The 27,160-nt window shown below is 43.4% G+C and overlaps 1 protein-coding gene across 1 annotated transcript; it reads left to right on the forward strand.

Moving 5' to 3' along the window:
• Positions 1 to 765: 765 nt before the first annotated feature.
• Positions 766 to 23,447, forward strand: LOC150019792 (POU domain class 2-associating factor 1). The gene is made up of 5 exons (XM_090266684.1): positions 766 to 985; positions 19,487 to 19,617; positions 20,138 to 20,180; positions 20,265 to 20,530; positions 23,083 to 23,447. The coding sequence occupies exons 1-5, from the start codon at positions 970 to 972 to the stop codon at positions 23,395 to 23,397; spliced, it is 771 nt and encodes a 256-aa protein (XP_090122810.1). The 5' UTR covers positions 766 to 969; the 3' UTR covers positions 23,398 to 23,447.
• Positions 23,448 to 27,160: the final 3,713 nt, after the last annotated feature.

A 27,160-nucleotide genomic window follows, 5' to 3' on the forward strand; every position in this document is an offset into this window, starting at 1 on the left:
GAGTTCATAGCTTAACACCCCAAACACTATCTGAGGATGAACCCCCTTACTTTCCCTTGAGAAGCTTCATGCTAACAGGTGGGCAGGCACTGGGAGAGAGGTCCTGTTCATATGTGCCTGCAAGTTCCTTCTGCATAATCAGCTCCAGTTAAAGAGTATAGGTGTCTTGTCCTTCCTTTTCGAGTGGGTTGGCCTCTTTCTCCATGGGCATAGGGACCATCAGAACCAGTGTTCCCCCATATTTAAGTATGACTAAACCTTGCCATTTTGGTGGCAGCTGGGGGGCAAGGGGAGGGGCTATTGTGTTTTAAAATGGAATAAACAGAAAAGCAATATTTAAAAAAAAATGAGGAGGTTGTTTAGTGAGGCTTGAAGAAACTACAGGTGTTTCCTCCTGCAAGCGAGAACCAGTGACCCCTGGGAATAGCATTTCCCGTTGAGCAAGGCCCATGGTGGACTGACTCCTGCTGACATCCTGGGGGTGTAGAAGCCTGAACCAAGACTATAGAAAACCCCGTTTTCCACGGGGTCTTTTGGGCTCATTGTTTGTGTGGGGAGGTACAAGACTTGGCACATGCTCGCACAGTTCCTCTTGGACACACTTCCACGCTCAGCCTACATCACCTCATGCTCTGTGGCCACGTCTGAAGGACCACGGCCTTATGTGCTGTGTTGTTCAGATTTAGCTGGCTGGCTCTGGGAGTGAAGCGGTCTGTAGCCGGTGGGCCTCTGAGGGTGCGCGCCCTCAGATGACAGGCAGTCTGCTGCAGACAAAGTGCACGGGTGCCTGAGGTGGGAGGATGTGACGAGGCTGTGCCCTTGCGCAGCGGGAACTTGGGCCTTTAAAAAGCTGAGGAAACCGCCTCTGAGCGAGCAGTGGCTACACTGGAGGCAAGCACACCCAGGTCTCACATTAAAGAAGCCAAACTGTCTGCTTCAAAGAAAAAAGGCAACATCCTGTCACAGGCCATGCTCTGGCAAAAATGTGAGTGGTTTGGCTGTGGCCGTCAGAGCCGTATCAGCATGGGTAGGGGCTGGGGGCTCACCAGTGAGCCTGTCATTGGAGAGGGGATGGGGGCCACAGGAGTCTGTGCTCCCAGGCAGGAGGGCAGGGAGGAGTGAGGTGGGTGAGACAGAGCCTGGTGGAGAAACCAGCCTGTCAGTGGTGATGCTGATTTTCCAGGTTGGAGGGGAACGAACTACTGTTCCAAGCGGGGACAGCTCATTGTACCTTCACTGCTGTGCATGAATCACTGTGGTGGAGAAAGGGCAATTTATGATTCACAAACAAAAGTCAAATGTGATATTGGTTTGGGGCTGGGAGGGGAAAGCTGTGGAGTTCTTTACATGACTTTATTTTATAAACAGTTACTTTTCAGCCTGTGGTTCAATTCCAAGGGCCTGTTTCTCTGAGCTTTCTCTTTTTTTCTTCCTTTTTTTTAATCCTCATCTGAGGACATGCTAATTGACTTTAAAGAGAGGAGCAGGGAGGGAGAGAGGGAGAGAAACATTAATGTGAGAGGGAAACACCGATCTGTTGCCTCTTGTACACACCCTGAGCAGGGACTGAACCGGCAGCCTTAGCATGTGCCCTGACTAGAGATGGAACTGCAACCTTTTCATTTACAGGATGGTGCTCCAAACAACTGAGCCACACCAGCCAGGACTGAGTTACTGAGCTTTCTGCCTGCCAGAGTTGTGATTTGTTTCAGGGAATGCATTAGGACAAGTTGGAAAGTTGACTTTGTCAAGCATGTTTTTACCCGCTTCACTGTCTTGCCTATTGTCATTCTTCCCATGCTGTGGCAAGGCTTGTGTGTCTCAGTGCAAAAGGGCAACAGGTTTATCTTGAATCTTAATGTTTATCCCTGGAGTTGGATGGAACAACTGTGAACTTTATTTTCCATTATGTGGGACTGAACAGAGACTCACATTATTAATAACTGAATTCATAAAGAGATTACCTACAACATTCCTCTCTCAAAACAACAAAGTCAACTCAATGGCTTCATGAGAATTAAACCTTATTGGAGCTCAGTTCTGTACTTCTTCAAGAAAGAAATAATACCAAAAAATTGCTCTATTTGTCCTTTTGAAGGTGCTTAGGTCTAATAATGCCTTTTAGTGGATGCAGGTGCCTCACTGCAAACAAACCTAATATAAGAGAATCTAGATTTACTGAAAAAGATAAAGTAGGGAGTGTATTTATTTTACAAAAAGATATTTTACTGGAACCCTTAAAGTTCTGAAAATATACCTTCATTGATTAAAGCATAACTTACAGTCACTGTATCACCAATTCATTGTTTCTTTATTTCTTGTGTAAACTCTCTGGAATTGAGCTGATTAATGTGTAATATGAGGAGTGATTTCAAAATTTCTCGGATTATGAAGTCTCATCATTATTTGATACTGGCAAAATGCAATTTTTAAAAAAATAAAAAGAAATAAATTCTAATTTGGGTTTGAGAGAAAGAAAATCAGGGATATTCTAGTGTGGGTCATGTGCAACTGCTGCCTGAAGGAGCATAGAGCAAGACCCTAATTTTGAGGGACAATGGCACCAGCCCCTTGGGAGCGCCATGTGGCTGAGGGCAGGTGGGCATAAATATCTGTACTGGGAGCTGCTGTGTGTCCTGATGCCATTACGCTTACACTGAATCAGTAGGTTTTATGTGAGCCCCTGGAGGGACTTCTGCTTTGGTTCCTATCTATCTACTCAGAGCAAGTCACTCTCCTTTTATTTTTACCCTTTAGATTTCTCACATGTAAAATGGGGTAAAGATAATACCCATTCTGCAGAGCTGTACTCAGTAAGCTGAGATACCCCTGAAATGATGTTGATTGCTCTGGTTTTGCTTCAGTGTCTGAGATGGGTTGCTTCCCTGCATTCATATTCTCCCCTCTTGGTTACACACTATATTTTTTCTTCTTTAATTCCTCCTGAGGGACTAGAGATTTTATAAAAGGGGATGCTGGAGGAATGCTTCCTGTTCATACCTTAGAGGTCAAATCAGGGGCCACAAAACTCCATTCTTGGGAAGATTGTATTGAAGGCTTGTCAGTGGAATAACTGGATGAACATTCTCAGTATTAGATGCACACAATTAAAATTCTTTAACTGTCCTTTGGTGCCTTAAAGGAGCTTAGGAAGGGCCCTGGGCGTTGGACCCACCCTCTTACTCTGGATCCAGGTAAGGCCCTTGTTTAGGGCACTGAGGGCGCCTGGGTGACTAAACCCTGTGGGAAAACCAGTAAAAACAGGGCAGCATTTGTCAGCCCACTAGAATCACCTGATAGAAGGGCAGGGTTTGAAATCAGACACCAAAGTGCTGAAAAGGCACTTTCTTTTTTTCAGAAAACACCCTCGTGGCATGAGCTGAAATGACTGTACTATGAGGTTCTGGAAAGGGTTAAGAAAACATTCACTTTGAAATTGTTGCCTCCTCCCTACCTGGCCCTTGATCCTCATTTGTGGACTAAATGTGAACATTGGTTAGATCAGCTCAGAACTGCTGGAGCACAGAAGTAGAAATCCTCGAGCTCCATCCCTGGACTTGAGATTTACTTGGCTGATCAATTAGAGAAAGAAGTCACTCCACTTGCAAATTCTCCCCCTGGCTTCTGCACTTGGTCCCGCAGATCTCTCGTGGATGTAAAGCAGTAACATCCACCCCAGCAAGAAGCCCTTGTTAAGGCCATCTTCCTGACAGTGCAGCAGAGAGACAGCAGGAGTAATGGAGTGAGATGAGTCTGGGTTTGAAAGTTGGCTCTGCAACTGAGTTATTTAATCTTATCTTCTTAAAAACTTAGAAAATGGAGTGGGGGGATCTAATCCCTACCTTACAAGGTTTTTGTCAGAGCTAAATTATAGAATGTGTCTTCAAGTATCCTGATAATAATAGTAACGAGAAAGTACCTATCCTCCTGTGATACCTCCTGTGGACCCATTTTGAATGACCAGGGTTATGACAAATTCCTTCATGTCTATCCTTTTCCACACTTTGATTAGAATAGTTAAAAAAGGCACAGTCAACATATTCTTGAATGATAGGATCTTACAAACAGTTTTCCAAGGGTCTACCTAAATCAGGGGTCAGCACACAATGGCTGGAGTGCCAAATCAGTCTTGACACCTGATTATGTAAATACAATTTTACAGGAGCACAGATGCATCTATTCATTTACGTATTGTCTGCAGCTGTTTTGCTGCAACAGGAGAATAGTTGCCAAAGAGACCCTATGGCCTGCAAAGCCTAAAATATTTACTATCTGGCCCTTTACAGAATAAGTTTGCTGACCTGCGGCCTACACTGATTTGGGTAGTCACTTTGGTATTCAGTCCCTTAGATCACTCATTATCCTGGGATTGCACAATGCCAACACCAATGGAGGTAAAGCTTGCCGTCAGTTGATTAAATGCTTTGCATAATGCTTAAATCTGATTTGGTTGACTTCCTCTTTAAAAGTAATAAAACTGTGTATAATGAACTCAGTACCACCAGTTAGAAAATGAATGAATTGAACAACTGTTTTTTCTTGTTGTTACTTGTATTAGGGAAAGGTCTACGTGATGACAAAAGCAAGGCCTGATTTTCTCTGAATTGGCTGGTTGTCTTGATGTCATACTCTTGGCCTTGACATTTCTTTGCTGTAGTGCCCAAGGAGGCACCTTAGGAGCAGGGAATAGTTACTATCAAATTATTATGGTATGGATGTGCCTTTGCCTTCAGACAGCTTGAACAGGGCAGGGGTTCATCAGGCAGATAAATTAGGGACTCAAAATTCTCATGAATACAGACCTCTGGATTTACTCTAGGGGTCCACTAAATGGCCAAGTACTTAGAGGCAGTTAAAAATGCAGTTAAAGATAATAAAAACCTGTAATATAAATACAACTTTTTGGAAGTCTATCTCTTGCATAAATTTAGGCAAACTTTCAAAATGAAGTAATTTAGGTCTGTGTGATGCCTCTTAATATTGGTATTCTGTTATCACCTTTGCTTACTTAAGAGCCTAGTAAGCACCTTTATTTCTTACCAAGTGTATTGATACAGTGGTTCTTATTGATAAGGAAAAGTAGGATCCAAAGGACGCACAGGGATTCCCACGCACAGAAGGAGGTGAAATAAGCGCCACACATCTACTAAGCACACAGATTAATTGGTAAAAGGGCAGATGATTTTCAAGGTGGGTACTTTACTTCCTTCTCCCTATATTTACTAAAGAAAAATGCCAGCTTTGTCTCCCTCTACACCCAGAAGGTTCCTGAGTCAGAGATTTTGAAAGCTCTCTTTAAGTTCAGAGCTGCAAATCTGCTCTATTGTGAGGAACAAAAAGAACCAAGGTTGCCTACAATTATTAGCTAAACATCTGAACACTTAATTCACTTCATTAGAAGTCCTGTAAATTTTTGCTTTTAAACTTTTTCAAAGTAAAGTTATCAGGTTTTATTTGTTTCTTCTGGCTTATTTCTAAAGTTGATTTTCCCATAAAATAAGGATGTCCATCAACTTCTCACTTTGAGCCAATCAACCAAAGTTGGTCAATTAATTACGATTATTAACATAATTTTCACCTTTATAAAATATTTAGCAACACTCCAGTTTTCTCATTTTTGTTGAACAATTGCTCAAGAAGAGTGGACCTGCCTGGGACAGAGAGACCTTCTCTGAAACTCTGTGGTTCTGCTGTGTGAGGCTATGAATAAACCATTGTTCTTGCAGGCAGACCACGTGGATTGTACTTTCCAGTTGTGTGGGCCTTAGGCAAGCCATGTCATTGCTCTGGATCTCAAGTGTTCCAGCAGTAAAATGGGCCTTGCCTTTTCCTGGCTCAGGGCAAGGAGGCTGAACTTCGCTGAACTCCTTTTCCAGCTCAAATTACTGAGCTTTCATGAGTGCTTATAAAAAATAAACACATGTTTTCATACATGAGTCACCACTTTAACAGAAGTGATTCTTGCATCTGCTTAGAGCTCTGATTTTCAACCTTGGCTACACATTGGAATGCTCTGGGACATTTAAGAAATGCTGATGCCTAAGTCCCACCCCAGAGGTTCTTTTTAAGTTTCCCTGGGAATTAGATTTGCAAATGCTTTCCAGGTGATTCTTCTGTGTAGTCAGTGTGACAACTACTAACCTGGGGGTTGAACTAGATGGCTTCTAATACACTTGTGAACATTGTGCTACTGTGAGCAGAAAATGTTCAATTCTCTTCATAGGGATAAATATCAGTTATGCGGCACTGAGCATTTATCTGATGCTGTGCAGTGTACCAGATGTCCTTTTGGTTCAGTCTAGATTATATTTGGTTGCTAGTGAAGAGACCAGAAACTACATGGATTTAAATAAAACAGTGATATACATTCTCTCACAGAAAGAAGTTTGTAGTAGGCTGTGCAGGACTGTATGGAGTCTCTATAGTGCCCACAATATCCCAGCCTACTTCTGTGTTTCTGGTCTGCTGTCCTTGGCATGTGGCTTTTGTCCTCAAGGTTGCTTTATAGTTGCCACGGTAGCTCCAACCATCACATCTGTATTCTGGACAACTAAGAAGAAGAGGGAAAGGCAAAAAGATCATGCCTCTCTATCGTTGCCCTTTCCCGCAACATGTTGCTTATGCTGACATCTAATGGCTAGTTCTATCTGCAAGGGAGAATAGTGTAATGTTCTAGCTGGGCCAGTTGCCTCACTCTGCCATGTAGGGTTTGTTAGTAAGGAAAGAGAGGGCTGATGTTTGGTGTAGCAATGTCAGTTTTTGCCAGACTTTGAATGTATTATCTCATTTAAACCTAATAAGAACTCTAAGAAGTAGGTTCTGCTTTAAGCTCCAATTCATAGATGAGAAAGCTGAAGCCTAAAGATTGGGTTAGTAATTCACTCACACAGGTAAAACCATCTGAACCAGACCTGGAAAATTGTCTTGCTGTCTCCCTGTCATGGCCTCACATGCAGGGCTTAGGTAGGTGGTCTTGGTAAAAGCACAGGCCATCCATGTTAGATAAAGAACTAAAGGCAAAAGAAAATGCACTAGCTGACCAAAGTCTGTTCATACCTTAAAAACATTATTTTTGGGTAGGGAAATATGTTTTCATTATACATAAACTAAATAAGGGCTCTTATCAAGATATCTAAAGAACATCTTCAAATCAATGAGAAATTTAGGTTGCAATCAATTACAAATCAATAAGATGCTTAACAAAAAAAATTGCGAGAAATTTGAAAAGGTACTTCATAAAATGGACAATAATTATATAGCTATATTAGTATCAGGAAAATAGAAAATAAAACAATAATGAGATGCCACTTCACATTCACCAAATTGTTTAAAAATAAAAATTTTGATAATTTAAATTTAGTAAGAATGTGGATCAAACATTGTTTCAAACATTTTAGAAAATATGTTGGTGTTATTAACTAAATTTCAACATAACATGTCTGCAATATTTAGAATTGCATTAGTGTACATAAGAATATTTATAGCATTATTAATCATAATAGCCACAAACCAGTAACCACACAAATAGCTATCTACTCCAAATAATAAATCAATGACATACTATGCAACAATAAAAACGTTAAACTACAACTATGTGTAAAAAGATAAGTGAATTCAGCAATTTGAGTCAAATAATGCAAACATAAGAATTACTTACTGGATTATTCTATGTAAAGCTTAAAAATAAAAAAAAACTAATAGACAATGTCAGAAGCCAGAAGCCATGATACTTTCAAACTTCAGAGAGGAGAGAGAAGAATATTTGAGAGGGAATGTGAGGGAAACTTCTGGAGTTTTCAATATTCTGTTTTGTGAACTATTTAGCTAATTAATAATAATTTATTGAACTCCATATATATTTTAATATACTTTTCTGTGTATATATTTATATTAACATGATAAAGATGGAAAAGGATATTTGATGTAGCTTAGAATAAAGAAAAATGGAAACAGATGTAAATACCCTTCAATATGTTGAAAACTTATTTTGACGCATGTATTTCAGTTTACTTATTGAAGGAAATAAGGTCATTGCCCTGCTGCTATACCTGCTCTATGGGGGTCTTTGCAGACATTTTAGCTGCAATGCGGGACTCAAATGGGAGAGAGGGACCTAGAATCTCCCCCAAATAACCTAGTTCACCTGTTTCCTGGGCAGCACTGATGGAGAGTCCTGTGTGGCGGCTTGTGCTGGAAGGCAAGACCTCTGTCTCCTTCACATTTCCTTCTTCCTAACGGTCTGGACTTCAGAAAAGTCTGGCTATCCCTCTGTGTGTGTATCTGCACACTCGAGTGCGTGTGTGTGTGTGTGTGGAGGTGGGGGGTATGGAAAGCAAGGTATAGAGAGCAGGGTTTAATTCTGAATTAGGGTGACATCCTGTTCTTTCTTTGCCATTAGCAGTTTAAGGCAGACCTGAGTTTGAATTTTAGATTTCTGCCTCACTGGTTGTATGATGCCGGCAAGTCCATTTGCCTGTCTCTGCTGCCATTTCCTTATGCATACCGAATGTGCTTCTTCATAGGGTTGTGGTAAGTGTTTACTGCATTAAGTCAATGCTCAGTAAATATTACTTACTGTGTTATTTTCTCATTCTCTCTCTCTTTGCCTGAGGACAAAGGTTATGCAGCTAATTCTAGATCATAATTTGTGTGGCCCCTGAGTTCTGTATTTCTTGGGAAATAGCAGGACACTATTTCCAGTCTTGTAATTTACGGTGAGACTAGTTAGTGATCAGGGCTAATGCTGATGGTTAAGCTGGCCATTTTGTGACCAAACTTGGAACTTGGACTGGTTTTCTACCAGCCTCTATATAAGGTGTGGTGGCAGAAGGCTCATACTGACTGGCAAACTTGTATTTGTTTTTTTATTTTATAAGATTGAACTGAGGTGTTTATAATCTATTTGCAAGGAGCATGACACTTGAGTATGCAAAAAACAGCACAGATGATACCGAAAACTGAAACAGCAATGTGCTGGCTCTTTTCTTAGTAATAGTTTCATTAGTATCACTTTCTGGGAAGAACAAGTAGCCAAAACATTATAAACCAAAGTCATTCTCAGACCAGGTGTTGGGACCTGAAAGAATTTGAATTACCTTCTAATCCTCTGGAAAGAATCATACATTTAATTGGAAGAGAGGAAGAGTCTAAAGATTGTTACACATTTCCAGAACTGAGAAATGCTTGGGAGAGGGAAAAGAAAGGGAAAAGAGAGGCTAGAGGGTTGAAAGGAGGAGCAAGTTTGAATGCTGAATGAAAGCAACACCAATTCAAGAAAGAAAAGTGTACAAGGGAAAATCAACCATCCATTTATCATCCCGTGCATGCATCCATCCAATAACAGAATTATTTCTGAATAGAGAATTCAACTGATAAAATAAATTATCTTCAAAAGGAGCAAAGTGGAGATGGAATTAAGGAAAGTGTCCTGAGCATATGGCATTGGATATGAAGCCTCAAGAATTAATGACAATCAGACTTTTTACATAGATACTGGGAGTGAAGAGGCATCTTAGAACATATAATACAAGCATTGGGAAGAAAATACAAGGTTATCTAGGTTAACATACACAACATTTTTGTCATACATTGCTTTATTCAAATAAAATCTACTGCAGAGCTCCAACACAAAAATAAAAATGAAGCAGTTTTAGGGAGATATCAGAGCTTGGCTTGCTCATTTACTCCTTTACTTCCTTCTCTTTATTGGCAACTACAGGTACCCTTGCTATATTCCCAGGTCTTTAGGTTACACGGAGTGACAGCCCTGACCTGGATCAATCCTGCATTCCTTCATCAAGATCCCCTAACAGCTAGTCAGAGGTCCTTGGTAAGGGTAAGGACCTCATTTCTAGAGGAAAGTTTGTGGTCTCCATGGAGCTTTGAGGCTGTGGAGATCGTATTTTCAGTCTACGTGGATGTCTTGTGAATTAGGAAGAGGGTATATTTCTTAAAGACTGAGCCAGTGGCTTCTTTCCCAGGCTTCATATTCTAACAACTTGTCCAGTGTCTTTCACAAGGGAATTCATCCCTCCCCCCATCATGGAGCCATTGGTTAGTAAACCTGAGACCTAGCAAAAAATTTCATCTTGACTGGCAGTTATATCTCACATCATGAATCAATGATCAGGGCTACTTTCACTTACATAGGCTATACCCCAGGCTACCATGAACCCTGGGACTTGGATAGCTGGGTTGGACCCAAAATGCACAGTCAATGTTGGGTTTAAAGAGTCCTTCCTCCAAGGAAGTGATCCATACCTGAAGGTCTAGGGAAAAGTTTATTTCTTTTGTAAGAATTTCTTTGGTCTTGAAAATTCCAAACTAGGAATAAGCAATTGAATTTCCTCTCCTCCAGCTGCCTAACCATAAGGCTTTCCTGTTCTATAGCAGATTGGCAATGCTAGATTCAAGACACAGATCTTGATCTAATTAAAAAAGAAGTATCAGTCTCCTCTGTTTCACCTCCTCACTTAGGTGTTACCCTGCTATACAATTTGGGTGGGCACCTTGGGTTGGTCTTATGCTCTCAGTGTGGGTCCAGTTTTCCCTTTTTTCATCCCTGCTATGGTTAATAAAGCTGAGACAATGCCATATATGACAGCCAGAAGTTTGCCTTGCCCTAATAAGTGATACAAGTCCCCTCTCTGACCACCGAAGAGCCCTTTGAAGAAGTATCATGACTATGGCCTTAATCGTGGCTACATCACTATCCCTTTGGAGATATAGTTTCCTTGAGGGGCCACACCTAACGTCAGGACAAGGCCATGCCACCTTACTTTGTTTGTCATTCAAACATCTCTAATGTGCTTCTTGTTGGTGTCAGTCTTTAAAAACTCAAATATACCAAAAACCTAAACCTCTGGTGCCTTCTGAAGAAACAAGCCCTTTTACTTGGCTTGTGGTATCTTTACAAGAGGCCAATGTCAGGATTTCAATGCCTCCTGTGCAGACTTGTTCTGTTTGCAAGTGAGGTATTTGACCAGTCTCTCTGCAGCATCATTGGCTTTCTTGTGTCATAAACAGGGCTGTCCTGCTACTTGGGAAAACAAGGCCCAGATATTGTAGAGATGACTTCCAGGAGAACAATGAAGGCAGGTTGAGACAGGCCTGACTGGAAGCAGAGGGCCCTGAGTGTATCGAGGAGAGAGATATTCAGTATCAGGATGTAGCAGGATAGGGGAAAGTTAGGGCCACTGTACCAGGGCTACTTCTCTGATGAGTGAAGTGCCAAGGATTATTGGTTGAGATCAAAGGAGAATCAGCCACTTGTTGAGCACCTATTATGTACTGGGTGTTTAACTGGGTTAATTTTATACTTTCCTCATGATAATCCAATGAGATGGATATTGTCTCATTTTGCAAATGGGAAAACTGAGGCACATAGAGGTTAAGTGATTTGCCAAGAAATCACACAGTGATAAGCTTTGTTGTAGCTGTTGCTAACCAGGTCTGCTTGAGTCCTAAACTATACCATACCACTTCTCAATGCCAATGATTTTAGTTAGGTTTGCATTATATGCTTCTTTCCCTCATAACTGAAATATGTTCACCCTTAGATGGAGGTGGGCTCTGATTTTATTGAGGGTAGTCTGAATCAAAAGCCTCTGGAAATTTGAATTTCAGGATGTTGTATTCAAGACTCAGTACAGAACCTCTGAAGCCAGCTGATTTCCATCTTACAATCTGAGTTCCTAGGACTGGTCTTCCCCAGTGGGCTAATGAGCCAGGAGAAGATAGAGCCAGCTGGTGGAAACATCTTTGGGGTCATCCACGATCCCTAGGCTAGGGAAGGACTCTGGACATCTGGGGCTATTTTGTGTATCTTGATGTGGGCTGAGCCTGTCTCCAGAGCAGTGTCACTGCATTGGAGACAGAATGATCATGGCTCTTTCTTTTTTGCATAACCCCTATAGACTGGGGTCCCCAGTTGCTGATCATTCAAACCCAACTGAAGCAAGTGTAGATGGAAACCAGCCAGACAAGTCAAACAAGCCAGAACTGAGGCAGATGCAGCTCTGTCACAGTTTGTAATTCTAGGCTTGCTTGTGCAATTATTTATTACGTCTATATACCCCATTAGACTAGACAATAAGTTCAATGGTGGCAAGGTCGTGGTTTACTCTGCTCAGCAGGTACTCATTCAATGAATGCTCTGCCAGGGGTCTCCTGGTCTTGCCCCTACCCTAAGGCATGATGCATCTGAGATGGGAGCTCTTTCTGCTCTGGTGACCTCAGTTTCTGTAAAAGGCGGGCAGATGCAGCTGGTTTCTCAGGTGGACCTCTCCACTGTCATTTCAGCCGAAAATACCATAAATAAAACTTTGCGGGAAATTGTTTGGGTCTCTCAGTTCTCGTCACTCCTCATGTGAGCAGACTGCTGGTGAGCTTCTCATGGACTTTTCTCTTTCGGTTTGTAAACATCATTTCTTGGGGGAACTGGCCATCAAGGGAGACTAAGTCAGGGTGGTCCAAGACCAGACTCCAATTGGAGGAAGGAGGGTTAAAATAGGACTGGGTACCATTCGATGGCTGACCTCCATTGTTACCTAGAGAAATAAATGTGACTTGCCTGGGTAGGGAGGAAACAGGCAGTGAAGCAGAAATAGACTGTGCTTTGAATCAGAGATCCTGGGTTTAGTTAATCACTGTTGTTTACAAGTGCAGTCCTTGGGCAAGTCACTTAACATCTCTGAGCATCACTTTCCCCCTCAGTGGAAAAGAGGGTGAGAGAAAGACCTCCCAGCCTATTTCAGAAGTTGAGGTGAGGCCTCACATAAAATCATTTATGTCAAAGGCTCTGTGAGGTACAGAACAACACAAAAGTGAGTGTGGTTATTTCTGAATTCCTGGGAGTTAAGGTTGTAAGCGAGGAAACACATGGACCCTTGGCATGCATTCATTCAATTCATTCAACGTACTTGAGTGTCTACATAGAAGAGACATTATGCTGACACTGTCTCTGGGGGTAGAAAGCAGAACGCAACAGCCTTCCCTGTCTTCCTGGCCTGCAGGAGGTTTAGAAGGAGGAAGGATGCCTGGTATGAAAGGTGCTGAGAGCTACTGGAGGAAGGATGACTCAGCAGCCGTCCATGTGAGGAGGCTGAAGGCTCTGGTACTACAGGCCTTTTGGCTGACCCTGCCCAAAGTCATGTATGGAGTGGGACATTCAGAACATTTGGGACAATCCATGTAACCCTGAGGCTGCAGCTTGGTGAATGAGAATGGGCTGTGGGTGAACAGGCTCTCTACTTAAGTCTAACATAATTTGAGAGGAGTGCAATCACCCTGGATATCCATTCTAGGTTGGCTGTGTCTTCCTTTATGTAGGGATCACTTGGCTCCTAGACCCTTTTGGTCTGGGGCTCTCTGGTTCTAAGACTAAACAATCCTCTGCAGTCACCCTAAATGTATTTAAGGAGCTTCCTTTGGCTCCTCTTTATCAGAGTGTTCCCTGTAGGTCCTTTTGGCTTGCTTAAAGTTCTGGGGAACTTCTAAGTGCCCATAGCCTTCCTTAGTCTTTCCCAGGGGCCTGTCTATGGTTGATGAGTGAGCTCTGTGAGGGCTGATGGGAATAAGTCTCTTAAAACGGGGACACATCAGACCAAAGAAATGGAGTCAGTTTCCATCTTTGAGATCTTCTGACAGAGACATTAAGACGTCAAGACTTATTCCTCTTGGGTTGTCCCAGCAGTCTTACAAGCAAGATCAAATTGTAATTCAGTGGAAGTTTCACCCGTTCATCTCTTTGGAACACCTTCTTTAAAACCACCCTTTCCCCTTCTGCCCTGGGTGTTACCCACATTGCTAGGGTATATAGTGTTGATATTTCCTGGCTACAGGGGCCTTTCAGTTCAAACACTGGTGAATAGAAAGCCCACATTGACCTGCATATGGGCTTTCTTTGTTGGCCTACATTAAAAAAAATTTAACTATAATCTAGTGTAAATTGTTCGGGAAAACCTTTTTTGTAGCGTGTCAAGTCCAATTTTGGCCAAAGCTCAAGTTCTTTCTTCCTGTTTGGAAAAATATCAGCCATTGTCCATGAATGGAAAGAACAAATTTGAAAACTTTGACACTCAGACCTTCACTGTAGGAAGAACACCCACACTGGTGTTTAAATTAAGGATCTCAATAATCCTTTAGCCAACCTGAGCTAAACTTTCCCAGGAGGCCTCAGATATCATAGGCCTAGAACACAAACAAGCTTCTTTACATTAAAGTGAAAAGTGTCAGCGACTTTTTTTTTTTTTTTTTTTTTTTTTTTTTCATTTAGAAGCTAGGGCAAGGTTGTGAGCTCTAGGCTTGAATTCCTATGGTTCAATTATTTGTTTTTGGTTTTGTTACAAGTAAAGAGAAAATTATTTGTATTTCTTCTTAATGGTTCTTTTTATAAACATAATACTGAAGATTCAGCAGGAAAAGAGAAAAATATTTACTGTGGTTACTTGGAATGATTAATAGTGTATCACGTGTCATTCTGGGTAAGGAAGGTTTTGTTTTCCAAAATGGCCACATGTGGCTGCAGCCTTGAGGTTCAACCAGTCAGTTGTAAATGAGTTAGAGAGATTCCTCTTCCTGGTTTCCTGGTGAGGAAAATGTGGGCTTATTCTAAATCCTACCTAGCCCTTAGAGCAGAAGTCCCAACTGGTATCCAAATTACTGCCTGGGTCTGGTGGCACTTTGGAAATCTGTAGCAGAACAATGGTTGGGAGGAGAGTCTTCTTTCAAGAGCAGCTTGAAGACTGTTCTAGGGAACACCTGTCTGAAGAGGGCTCTCTTAAAGTCTCCCAGAACAGAAGTTCCAACAACCAATGCCTGGGTGTCAGCTCTACTAGGAAAGCAGCTTCCTCACTTTGGTATAAATGTGGTTTGCATGGGGTCACTAAGTAAACAAGTGCTGACAATTTTGCATATTTCCTCAGTGACATTTATCATGCCTTCATCAAGGCACTGGAGGGCCATGCTTATTTAAATCAGTAGGATCCACATATTCCTTAAGCTTGGTGCAAAGCAAATAATGCCTACATGGAGCCAGAGCACTGTCTGAGGTGACCAGTCGACCGGCTTGAAGCCGTCATGGTCTGTGCTCTCCAGCAGAACAGCAGCTGCAGGACTCTTATTTTTGTGATGTGGAGCATGTCTGGGTGTGTGACAGAGGGAACTGAAATGTCTTCTGCTGACTTTTTATACCTTCATATTTTTTCGTTGCTCTTTTTGGAAAAGGGAAGCCCTTATTGGGGCCAAATTCACAGGTTTTTCTGTAAATGAATTCCCCCCACCCGCAAACTCCACTGGTGATTGATTTCCAATAGTGGAAAGGCAATATGGCAGAACTTGTCAGCCGGAGGAAGGAGAGTCCTACCTAATAAGAGCCAAGAAGCTTGTGTTCAAGTGAAAAGATTTTTCTCAGTGATGGATACTTGGATGCCTGCAGGAGACTTACAGGGCCTTCAGTACACAGGATATACGGTGAGAAAGCTTCAGACTTTGAGGGGGATACTACCTTGAGCTGCAATTTGATCTGGGGCTATTATAATCTCTGCTCAACTCTACTTAGGGAAATTGGATTTTCATCTTCTAATATTATTTAAATCTCCTGTTTGGCTCTTCTCTTATTTATTATTATTATTTTAAGAAATTATTTACTAATCTTAATTTTTTTCTTTTAAATATTCTAGTTCATTGGTTTTGAAGCTAGCTCAATATAAGGATCCAGGAGTTCCATGGCAAAGCAATCATGGTTTCAGACAAACTTCTTTTCCTTTTCCAAATTTGTATTTATGGGCTCATTTCTCATGCTGGTAGTAGTAGGGAGGACAGCCGTTATGGTGGAATTAGAAATGTTGATTGTTGCTTCACAAAGGCTGGTGTGAAATGCACCAACTTCAAGTTTTCACCTTGTAAATACACTTGGCTGTTGGACTCCTGTGGGAATTGTCTTGAAGCTTCAGATTCTGCTATTTCCTGGTCACTTTGCAAAGCTATTATCAGAAGCACCCTCACTGTTGCTCACTCACTGGAGTCAGTTTATAGGACTCTGTGGCAGCTGGTGATGGACTCACAGGTGGGCAGTCAGGAGATCCTGGGGAGCTGTGAGAGTCCTGTGCCTGAAACAGGTATTGTTCTCCATATGGTGGTTGTGCCAGGGCACACCTGTTGATGCTGTGAGTTCCAAGGACATCAGAGGGTGATGCCCTCTGCTGCAGCACCTCCCCAAGCCCTCTTTTTTCACTGATTCAAAAACAACAGGAGGCAGGAAGCCTTTGTTTGACAACATTCTGGAAATGTCCAACTCGCCACTTTGCAACCAAGTATTAGAAATATCTGTTCCTGGGAGGGAATGGGAGGAGGGAGCAGGAGGAGAGAGTGGAAAAAGGGAGTGGGATCCAGCATGCTCTCAGTCCTTCCCCAGAAATGTACGTGTAAATCGGCCAGGGGTAGGGGGTTAGCTATATACCTTTCTTTGATCTTGTCTGAGATGTGTGCCTGTGGGAGTGAGCCTTTCTTGTCCCCAACTGAATTAAAAGTGTGACTACAGTGCTCAGACACCCAAATAACTCTGTGCCCTGAGTTTCCTGAATGCAGCTGCCTCAGGCTGCACTTTGTGCCTAAGAACAGCTGGAAACCCAATTGGAGACAAGTTTGGGCTGAGTGAGATGGGTATGAACAAAGCTGATGTGGCTGTGGGTGGCTGCGAGAATGAGTAAGTAGTGTGGGAGGGCAGGTGCCCCTGTTCTCTGCCACGTCAGGCCACACTTGGTGTATGTGGTCAGCACTGGGCATCACTCATCATAAGGGGAAATGGTAAGTGGAACTTGTGCAGGAGTGATGCATGTAGAAGGAAGGTTGGAGGGATTCAAAATGTGTCATTAAGCAATAGCTGAAGGAAAGGGATATTCATTCAGGCTCTCCAGGGGACCTGGTCTCTGCCTACAGATGCTGGAAAGGGCTGCTACTATTACTACTACAAATGAATATACAGGGTGGGGGTGGTAGGTTTACAGTTGTACTTTACTGTACAGTTAATTTAGAGTGACTGTAAACCTACTCCCCCACCCTGTATTAGTTCACATTGATTACTTGGTGCAAGCTCTATCCTAAGTATTTACGTGTAATTCTCAAATTACCTTCCAAGGCACATCTTTTTATAGATGAGGAAACTATTAATGGATTATGAATTATGAGTTTCACTGGAAGGTAATGCAAGGGAAAGTGGTGCTTTGTTACAATGAGGGAGGTATGATAAAGAGATATTGCAGCTCTCCAGAACAGCGTGGCATGGGTGAAAGGAGGGGAAGAAAAACAACATGTATTGAACATCTACCATATGCTGGACTTGGCTTGAGAGCTCCCCTGTATTGTTTCAGTTAATTCTCACAACTATTGTGTGAGACAGGAATTATTACCTCCATTTCACAGATGAGAAAACTGAGGCCCAGAGATGTTAAATAAATAATCTAAATACAGGTATTTTTCACTATCAAGTCCATTGTCACTGCTACTTAAACAAAGGTGATAGTGCACAGGTGGTCCTGGGGCACAGGTAACAACAGGCTGGCTCTCTCTGCTCTGCACTCTCGTTTCAGCCTGAATTCACAAGTTGCAAATGTTTTATTTATGTTTGTCTCTCCCACTGGACTTCAAGGTGCTTGTGGACAGGGGTTGGGGGCGGGGACCTATTTTGTTCAGTGTTGTATTCCTAATGTCAAGAATAAATGGATACCAGTAGAAGTCCATTGTTATGACAAGGGAATTTAAAAAGAGGAAATTAATCTCCTATTAGATGTTGGAGAAAATTTCTTGTATTAGATCAGGCATGAATTATTAGTGGTTCTCATCTCAGCACAGCTTCCAAATCACCTGAGGGATTCCTATGCCCACATTGGGTCCTCAGAATCACACTTCCCAGGTGCAGGGCCTGGATACTTGTATTGCTACTTGGCCAGGTTAAGAAGCCCTCATGAATGCATCTGAGTTTGGGGTTCTCTGACTTCACATCATGTGTTCCTGGGGTGCTTGGACACCCCTCCTCACATCCTGCCACCTTCGCTGCCTGCTGAGCTTCGAGGCCAGGCCACATGTGTGTGCCTGCAGCACAGATGGAGGCCTGGTGCTATGTGAGGCATGGGATCTTATCAGCTGGGTATTTACCATGCAAAGTTCAGTCAGGGCAATGCTGCAGATCCGGGTTTTATAGATACCCAGGCTTCCGGGCCCTTATCGATGGATGATAATGAACTCCCACACGTGAGTCCTAAGGGCCAGTGCTACGTGCCACTGTAGGCTGTGGACTGTCTGGGTAGGCAGACTGTCACTGCCCGACGATGGCTGCTTTTGTCTTGCTCTGTCAAGACAGAAAAACCTTATGCTCCAGCCCCATGCTTTGGTTTCCTGGCTTTGATGAAAAAAGGCAAAGGGAACTTTCTCTCAGTAGCAAGTTTGGATGCCCCAAGGCACATGCATCACCATTGGTACTTGTCATGTGTCCTGAGAGCCATGCAGAATGTGAGAACCATTTGCTCCAGCCCATTCCAAAGGTCCAGGAGACATGAAGGGAAGAGGAATGGCAGACAGCACATTTTAAATAATCACCCAATCAATAAATCAACAAGTAACTGACTAAGCTTATTATGAACATACTACTTGGGAAGGTATAGAGAAATACTGTATAATATCTGACCTTCAGAAGTTTATAATCTAGTTAGGGGAATCAGGAATTTATACCAAAAAAGATAACTAATTATTAAATAGCAGACTAGAATTTAATTGAATGTTTTCTCTGTATCTGATTGTATACTAAACATATATTATGCTACCCATTTACTATGTAAATGACTCCCTGTAACATTCCTTTCATAAGACATTGCAGATTAAGAGGCGCAGAGAGGAATAGTAACTTGCCCAGGATCTCACAGCTAGAATGTCACAGAGGAAGGTTCAGAGTCCTGTGCCATCTGACTCAGAGTCCCTGCTCTGACTGCTGTCCTCTACTGCCCCTTTTGATGAATACTACCAGGTCTGGAAGTGTTTGACAGAGAGTAAGATGTAGTAACTTCTGTGGGCTTGCACTAGCCTTGGGTTAGGAAGAATTTAGGGGTTAAGAAAAGTGACAGGAAATCCTGACCATGGGTAATTCCAAGTAAAGATGGAGGTGAGACAGGCAAAGAATGTGCAGAGAAGTCTAGATAGAACTTCTGGCTGGAGTCAGGGCTCATGTCATGGTTAGTGAGCAAAGTGGTTTGGAAACTGGGTTGAGATCACCCTGTGAGGCACTTGAAATTCTAGACGAAGGAACTCAGCCTTCATCACCTGGGCTGGGGGCAGGAGTGACAATACTGGGAGAAATATTCTAGGAAGTTTCCTGCGCTCCTCTGCACTCAGACACAACTGAAGTGAGCAGGCAGCCCCTTGAGGAGAGCGGGCACTCTGAAATGGGGACTTGCCTGTGAAGGGAGATGAGCCCCAGTGACACTGCTTTCCACAGCCACAGCTCCAGAACAAGCCCCCGCCCCACCCCGGCCATACCAGGGTGTCCGTGTGAAGGAGCCAGTGAAGGAACTGCTGAGGAGGAAACGTAGCCATGCCAGCAGCGGGGCGGCAGTCACACCTACTGCGGTGAGGGGTCCACTGTGGCCAGAGAGAGAGAGAGTGTGTGTGTGGGGGGGGGGGGGTTAGGGGCGGGGGTTGGGCAGGAGTGCACTTCCTCGCCCCATGGGATGCTCCCTTGGGCACAAAGGCCACATGTTCCCATGTTTATGGCTGCTGCAGAATGGCCTTGGGGTAGAGCAAGTTGGTGGTTCTTTAAAGTGGAACAAGGGATGTGGGCTGGTGTGGCCCACTGAGCAAAGCTATTGCCAGGGCCTGAGTGAGTAAATGACTTACACATCCTGGTGTGAGCTAGGGCCCCCTGGGAAGAGGACAATACTAGTCCCCTAAGTGCACAGCCTTTTGCTAAGTGGAAATAGGAATCCCTCAACAGTGGAGGTGGTGGTGGTTGGGATGGGGGTGTGTGTTTTGTTCTAACAAGGCAGATTCCCCCCATACTCTCCTGCTCTGGGGCCCTCTGGGCAAATTTCTTGCAGGGGGCTAGTTGGAGATGGCTGAACACTGACCCTGGTCTTCTTCTTCCCCTCAGGTGGTGCTGCCCCATCAGCCCCTGGCCACATACACCACAGTGGGTAAGAGCTCCCCACAGCCCTGGCCTCCTCTGGGTCCCTCACCGGGGTGGCCTCTGCAGCTCTGTAATTTGCTTCTTTCCACAGGTCCTTCCTGCCTTGACATGGAGGTCGCTGCCTCCACAGTGACGGAGGAGGGGGCCCTGTGTGCTGGCTGGCTCTCTCAGCCTGCCTCTGCCACCCTCCAGCCCCTGGCCCCCTGGACACCCTACACTGAGTATGTGTCTCACGAAGCTGTCAGCTGCCCTTACTCAGCTGACATGTATGTGCAGCCAGTATGCCCCAGCTACACGGTTGTGGGGCCCTCCTCCGTGCTGACCTATGCCTCCCAGCCACTGATCACTAATGTCACGGTATGTCACACAAAGGCAGAGCTGCACCAACTCATGCCTAGGGTACCCTGGTAGAACATGGGCTGGCTTCCTGACTTCCAATCTGCCTTGCTATTGATTCCCAGGATAATTAGGTCATCTAAGCTCATCTTATCCTCCTGGAAGCCCTGCTGTTATTCCCATTGACCTAAAATATCTTCCACAGAGAAGGCTTATGGCCTCCCTAGCCATGCCTAATGCTCCCTGGGGTTGGGACATTCTGCTTCTCTGTCCTAAAGCATCCCTGCTGCCCTATGAGCAGTGGATCTTAGTTACAAGACTAAGTTTTTAGTAAATGGGCTACCACAAGAGATTGCATGGGGTCTCCTGCCAGAGCTAGACTTTTCTTTCTATTCATATAAGTTAATGGGTGATCATTCAATTAACAACAAGATTTACCAGAGACTTCAAGGCTGAACAACAGGTGATACACAATTTTAGAAAACTACTTTTGATGGCGTCTGACCCATATGCAGGGTAATTTTTCAAGTGATGCTTCTAGTGTCAGATTGCTTGGGTTTAAATCCCTGCCTCTTCCCTTACTAGCTGTGTGACCTAGGCTAAATGACTTAATTTCTCGGAGGCTTGTTGTCCTCATTTGTAAAATGGTAATAGTAACAAGAGAATTGATGTCAGGATCAATGGAATGATGCATGTAGAGATCTCAGCATAGTTTCTGGCATAGAGAAAGCACTCAATAAATGCTAGTTATTATAATGGTCTAAAAGTCAACTAACTATGTTAACTAAGGTCTGCCTCCAAGTGCCAGATAAGAAAGGAATGGCCTGTTCCCCCAAGAATGAGGAAAGAAAATAGTTTAATGTGAATTGTACCTGTTTGATTAAAGAAATAGGAAGTCCCTGAATGTTCAGAGGACAAAAGGCTATAGTGAAGCTGTGTCCAGTTTTAGTCCAAGGAAAACTGGGAGGTGAACCTGGGGCCTCATGAGTAGTCACAGAGCCCAGCCTTGATGGTGGAGCTTGCTTTGGTTCTCTAAGACCCCTTCCTTTCCCCCAAGGATCAGTGTTATCCTGATGTTCCTCCACCTTTTGAGCATCATCCAGGCATGGTCTGCAGGAACCCTCCCCACCCTATGCCCACCTGGCCACCCAGCAGACTCTGGGGCCTATATGATGCTGGATAGAAATGAGTTAATTCAACACCTTTCCCAGGCAACTAACTCATTTTCATAACAGGGAGCTGGGGTGGCCGTGGGGGTGGTGGACTTAATGGCTCCCAACCATTTCATGACCAAGGATTCCTTTCATTATTTATCCTTTCATCATCCCCACCTCCTGCTTTGTAAGTTTCTGTGTATCAAACAAACTATATTTATCAAGAAATAATTTATTTGTTTTGCCATTTTGTAAATTGAGACTCATCAAAGCTGGTTAGAACTACCCAGTGGGCACTCCTGTTAGCAGGAGATAAGATGAATTATGGTCCTAGGTTGATGTAATTCTATCCCTGAGCAAAGAAATCTGTAGTTGCAGTTGACCTGCACAGGTGTAAAACTAAAATGAAGGGTTTCTATTTGGATTTTTGAAATATTGGAAATAATAAGGCATTGTTGGGAAGCTGAAAGGCCTCTGAGACCCTTTCCAGCTCCGTCATTCTACAGCAAAAAACCCTTAAGCTTTGCTACTTAATCTGTGGTCCCTGGACCAGCCACATTAGCATCATCTGAGACCTGATTAGTCATGTAGAATCCAGGCCCTACCAGTGACCTCCTATACTGGAAGCTTTGTTGTAACAAGGCCCCCATGTCATTAAATTAAGTTCTTCCTAAATGACTGTAATAGTTTAGTCTCAAGACATGGTGGCAACTGGAGAGAACTATGACAGGGAAGGCAGGGGTGGTAGGAGCAGACCTGGGCCCCTCATGCATCATTCCATGCAGAGACTTTCCTCTACCTGCTTCCTCTGTAGTGAGGGGTAGTAAATATGCAGGCCCTATTTCTCTCAAAGTCTTGACTTGGGGTTTGCAGGGTGGTCACTATGCAGATGAGAGATATTGTTCTAGAGTATCTGAGAGCATGACCCTGATCTTTGGAGGTCCCTGCAATGGCCATAGGGGCCCAGCTCAGAGACAGAGGAGGATGAAGTCATGGCAGGTGAGTGGAGCTGGGTTGACCCAAGGGAACCTCAGAGTGCTGAAGCTGCTGTGTGGAACCAGGGTTGTTTTTATCTCTGTGCTGCCTTTGTGACACAGCTACTGTGCTCTGTGAGTCTCATTGTTAGAATTTTCATTGGTTTTAAGATGCACATCTCTGTTCTTTCATATTCAATGAAATCAGCTTCAGATGTGGAAGTAGCATGAGCAAAGACAGAGCTAGTAAGTCAGAGTCAGGGACACAGAAGTGTGTCTGACTTCTCCTTTCAGGGAGACCTTGAGTAGGTGTTGGTGGAGCCCCCTGGAGTGAGACAGCAAGAAAGAGCCTTGTTAGGAGAAACAGAGGTCCCCTAGAGGACAAGGGTGGTCAGTGAATATTCCAGGGCTGCTAAACCTCAGTCCTGTGTCTTCCCCATCACAGACGAGAAGTGCTGCCACACCCACCATGGGGCCTCAGCTGGAGGGCCCAGAGCACCAGGCACCTCTCACCTACTTCCCATGGCCTCAGCCCCTGTCCACGCTACCCACCTCTACCCTGCAGTACCAGCCTCCGGCCCCAGCTCTGTCTGCACCCCAGTTTGTCCAGCTCCCCATCCCTCTCCCTGAGCCAGTCCTTCAGGACATGGAAGACTCCAGGAGAGCCATCAATTCCCTGACCATCGACAAGCTGCTTTTGGAGGAAGAGGATGGTGATGGATACACGCTCAACCACACGCTCTCTGTGGAAGGCTTTTAGGGCTGGTTTCACCTGAAAATCCTGGTCCCTGAAACTGGGAATGAACCTTAGATTTATGTCTGTATGGAGTGGTCATTTCATAACCACACTTTTTGCCCTGAACTAGAATTATAGACTGACATCCTTCCTTCTCCCTCCCTTGCTCCCTTCTCTTTTGTTTCTCTCCCTTCCTCTTTTGTTTCCCTTCCTTCCTTCCTCTCTCTCTTCCTCTCCCTTTCTCTTCGCCCCTCCCCCATTTATGTTCTTTTTGGGAAAGGAATTACAGAGATAATATTTGATGGCAAGTGTTACATATATATGGTCCAGGTGCTTTAATTTCTGCTATGTTTCACTCCTGGGGAAGGCCCCTTCTCTGGAGTGCCCACTGTGTCACTGCAACAGCAGCCCTGCTGAGCTGTCTTCATCTGGGCCAGCAATGCCCTGCCCTCTGTCCTTCTGAGAGGTATGGGGTATCCTGTGGGAAAACTGGCCCTGCCAACACCTTCAAGGACAGACTCAATGCCACCGTTCCTGAGCTGTCAGTTTTCACAGTTGCTCCTTTGTTTGCCATTCTCAGTGTTGGCCAGATTTACAGCCTAAGCAGCAGTCTCAAATCCTTGGGGCTCAGTGGGGTGGGGCAGAAAATGAAACACCAGAGTGAATTGGGGGTGTGGTCAGAGGGACAGAGGAGGGATGGGTAGACTGTGTGTGTATATGGAGTGTGTTTATATGGTGGAAGGAAAGCTGAGGAATGATTTATAGCTCCAGATTAGTTGATTATTAAGGAGAGGAAAAGAAAAATTGCCTTAGTTCGTGGTTTTGCTACCTACTCTCTTTGATGATACTTGCAAGGAAAGCTGAACTCTTATCAAGAGGATGAGGGATGTGTCTGCTCTTTCTTCCCATTTCCAGACCCTGTGTAGTGCTGTGTGTAGGCCAAGACGCACTGAAGCTCATTGTGCCTGGGTCCCTGCTCAGTGCTGTCACATGTGCTTCTGTCATGTCTTAAAAGCCTTCCTAAGCCACCATTATGTGGAGCCAAGTCCTCTTCCCCAAGAGCTATACTTTCTGGGAGTCTGGGGAGCCTCAGCCAGAAGAATAATTAGATTTCTTTTTCCTTCCTTCCTCCCTCCTCCTTTCCTTCCTTTCTTTTCCTTTCCTTCCTTCCTTCCTTCCTTCCTTCCTTCCTTCCTTCCTTCCTTCCTTCCCTCCTTCCTTCCCTCCTTTCTCTCTCTCTTTCTCTCTCTCTTTCTCTCTCTTTTTCTGGAGAAACATCAAATTGGCAGGGGCCTAGGAACACTTGTCACTGGGTGTGCTTAGCTCCTGACGGTGGCTGTGTGCTTGGGAACTGGCACATCCGTCTGCTAATGACATCATTGTCACTGTTAGGCAGACACATTAGTTGGTGGAATAACATGTAGAAGTAATGGACTTTTCTTGGAAATGATGGCTCCTCTGACACTTTTTTTTTTTTTTCCATTTAAAATAAAAACTCTGGAGAAAGTTGCCTTAAATTTTTTTTTTCTAGAGTGGGTTTATTTTGACCCATATTTCTCAGTATCAGACTAAAATCCTAATATAGATATCTTTTTTATAGTTTCAATTTATAATTTTATTTATTCTTTTATTTTATTGTTGTTCAGTTACAGTTTTCCCAATATTTCTCCTATTGCTCTCCCTTGCACTGCCTACCTCCTGAATTCCTATAGTCAATTCCCACCCTATTGTCTATGTCCATGGGTCATTTATACTAGTTCCTTGACTAGACCGTTCCCCTTCTTTCTCCGCTTATCCCCCCTCCTCCCTCCCCTTTGGTCACTGTCAGTCTGTTCCTTGTTTCCATGCCTCTGCTTCTATTTTGCTCATTTCTTTGTTTTGTTCATTAGGTTCCTGTATTAGGTGAGATCATATGGCTTATTTCACAAAGCATAATACTCTCCAGTTCCATCCATGCTGTCGTGAAAGGTTGGCATTCCTGCCTACTCTGTGTTGTGTAGTATTCCATTGTGTAAGTGTACCAGTTTTTTTCATCCACTCACTTACTGATGGGCACTTAGGCTGTTTCTAGCACTTGGCTATTGTAAATAATGCTGCTATGGACATAGGGGTGCATAGGTTCTTTTGAATTGGTGTTTTAGGATTCTTTAAGTATAATCCCAGCAGTGGAATCACTGGATAAAAAGGCAGTTCCAGTTTTTGTTTTTTGAGGAAATTCCATACTGTTTTCCACAGTGGCTGCACCAGTCTGCATTCCCACAGACAGTGCACTAGGGTCCCTCTTCTCCACATCCTCACCAGCACTTGTTGTTTGTTGATTTGTTGATAATGGCCATTCTGACTCGTGTGAGGTGGCATCTCATTGTGGTTTCTATTTGCATCTCTCCGATGGTTAATGATGTTGAGCATCCTTTCATATGCCTATGGGTCCTCTGTATATCCTCCTTGGAGAAGTGTTTGTTCAGGTCCTTTGTCCATTTTTTAATTGGATTGTTTGTCTTTCTGGTGTTGATTCATGTAAGTCCTTCATATATTTTGGAGCTCAAACCCTTGTCTGAGGTATCATTGACAAATCTATTTTCTCATACAGTTGGTTCCCTTTTCATTTTGCTAATGTTTTCTTTAGCTGAGCAGAAATTTTTAGTTTGATGTAATTTCATTTGTTTATTTTTTCCTTTATTTCCCTTGACCCAGGAGATATATCAGAGAAAGTATTGCCATGTGGGCCAATACAACTATCTTGATTATTTTTATTCAGACTTAACTTTTAGATGTAAAAGCTTAAGAGAGCATTTTAGATAAATGATTTCCACCTTTGTTGCTAGTGATGGTGAGTAGGCCCTTGGTAATGATTAAAAGCCCAGGTTGCTCAGTTGTTTGGAGCATTGTCCTGTATACCAATAGGTTTTGGGTTTTATTCCCAGTCAAAGAACATACCTAGGTTGCAGATTTGATCCCTCGTCAGGTGTGTACAGGAGGCAACCAAACTATCAATGTTTGTCACATCATTGTTTCTCTCTCTCTCTCTCTTCCTCCCTCCCTCCAATCAATAAACATATCCTCATGCGAAGATTTAAAAAAACAAACAAACAAACTTGGTTTCTTATAAAAAAACACTATGCAAAATTTCTCACCTTATTCTTTGAGGATTTGATAGGATGCAGAAACAATCTTCATAAGGGCATGTAAATTGGCAAAAACTGGCAATGAAATAAAGTATTTTACATATTTGCTAATATTTAAAAGGTGTCTTTTCTCTTATTATCTTGAGGTAAAATGTTTTGGTTGCAGTAGTCGCCTAAGTTTCTTCCAGGGCTTTTGTTTCTTTGTTTGTTTTAAATTTGCTAAGATGGGTATATATTCAGTGGAGACTTGGTCATATTTTTCTGTGCTGAAGTGTTTTATTTCTTATCGAATTAATCCCCCTTAGCCTGTAGTCCCATGTCTGGCAGTGTCATTATAAGAATGAACTTACACTAGTCCTGTTGATTTTACAACTAGATCTTCTGCAAAGGAAAATAAAATCAGCCTCATTGTGCCTGTAGCCCCTTTCTCCCAAGCAGAACAGATGAGGCAAGTCAGTGGGTCTCCAGGAGAATAGAGATCTGAGGAGAGGATGGAAATTTCATAACCATATTGCTCTTCCTGTTAGTCACATACATGAGTGACTTCTCATGATCCTGGTGTTCAGGGGTAAGTTCAACCATTGGCATTTCCACAGCAGACTCTTAAAGTTCATCAGCCAGAACCCAAGGCATTGTGACAGGATGCAGAACACTATGCCCAA

This window comes from Furipterus horrens, unplaced genomic scaffold, assembly GCF_987537825.1.
Source record: "Furipterus horrens unplaced genomic scaffold, mFurHor1.1.pri manual_scaffold_2, whole genome shotgun sequence".
NCBI classification, from domain to species: domain Eukaryota; kingdom Metazoa; phylum Chordata; class Mammalia; order Chiroptera; family Furipteridae; genus Furipterus; species Furipterus horrens.

Excerpts from the sequence above, each read along its gene's own strand:
- LOC150019792 (XM_090266684.1), top strand. Across the intron at positions 19,618-20,137 it reads CGGCAGTCACACCTACTGCG|GTGGTGCTGCCCCATCAGCC; the intron begins GTGAGGGGTCCA and ends TCTTCCCCTCAG. Across the intron at positions 20,181-20,264 it reads GGCCACATACACCACAGTGG|GTCCTTCCTGCCTTGACATG; the intron begins GTAAGAGCTCCC and ends TTCTTTCCACAG.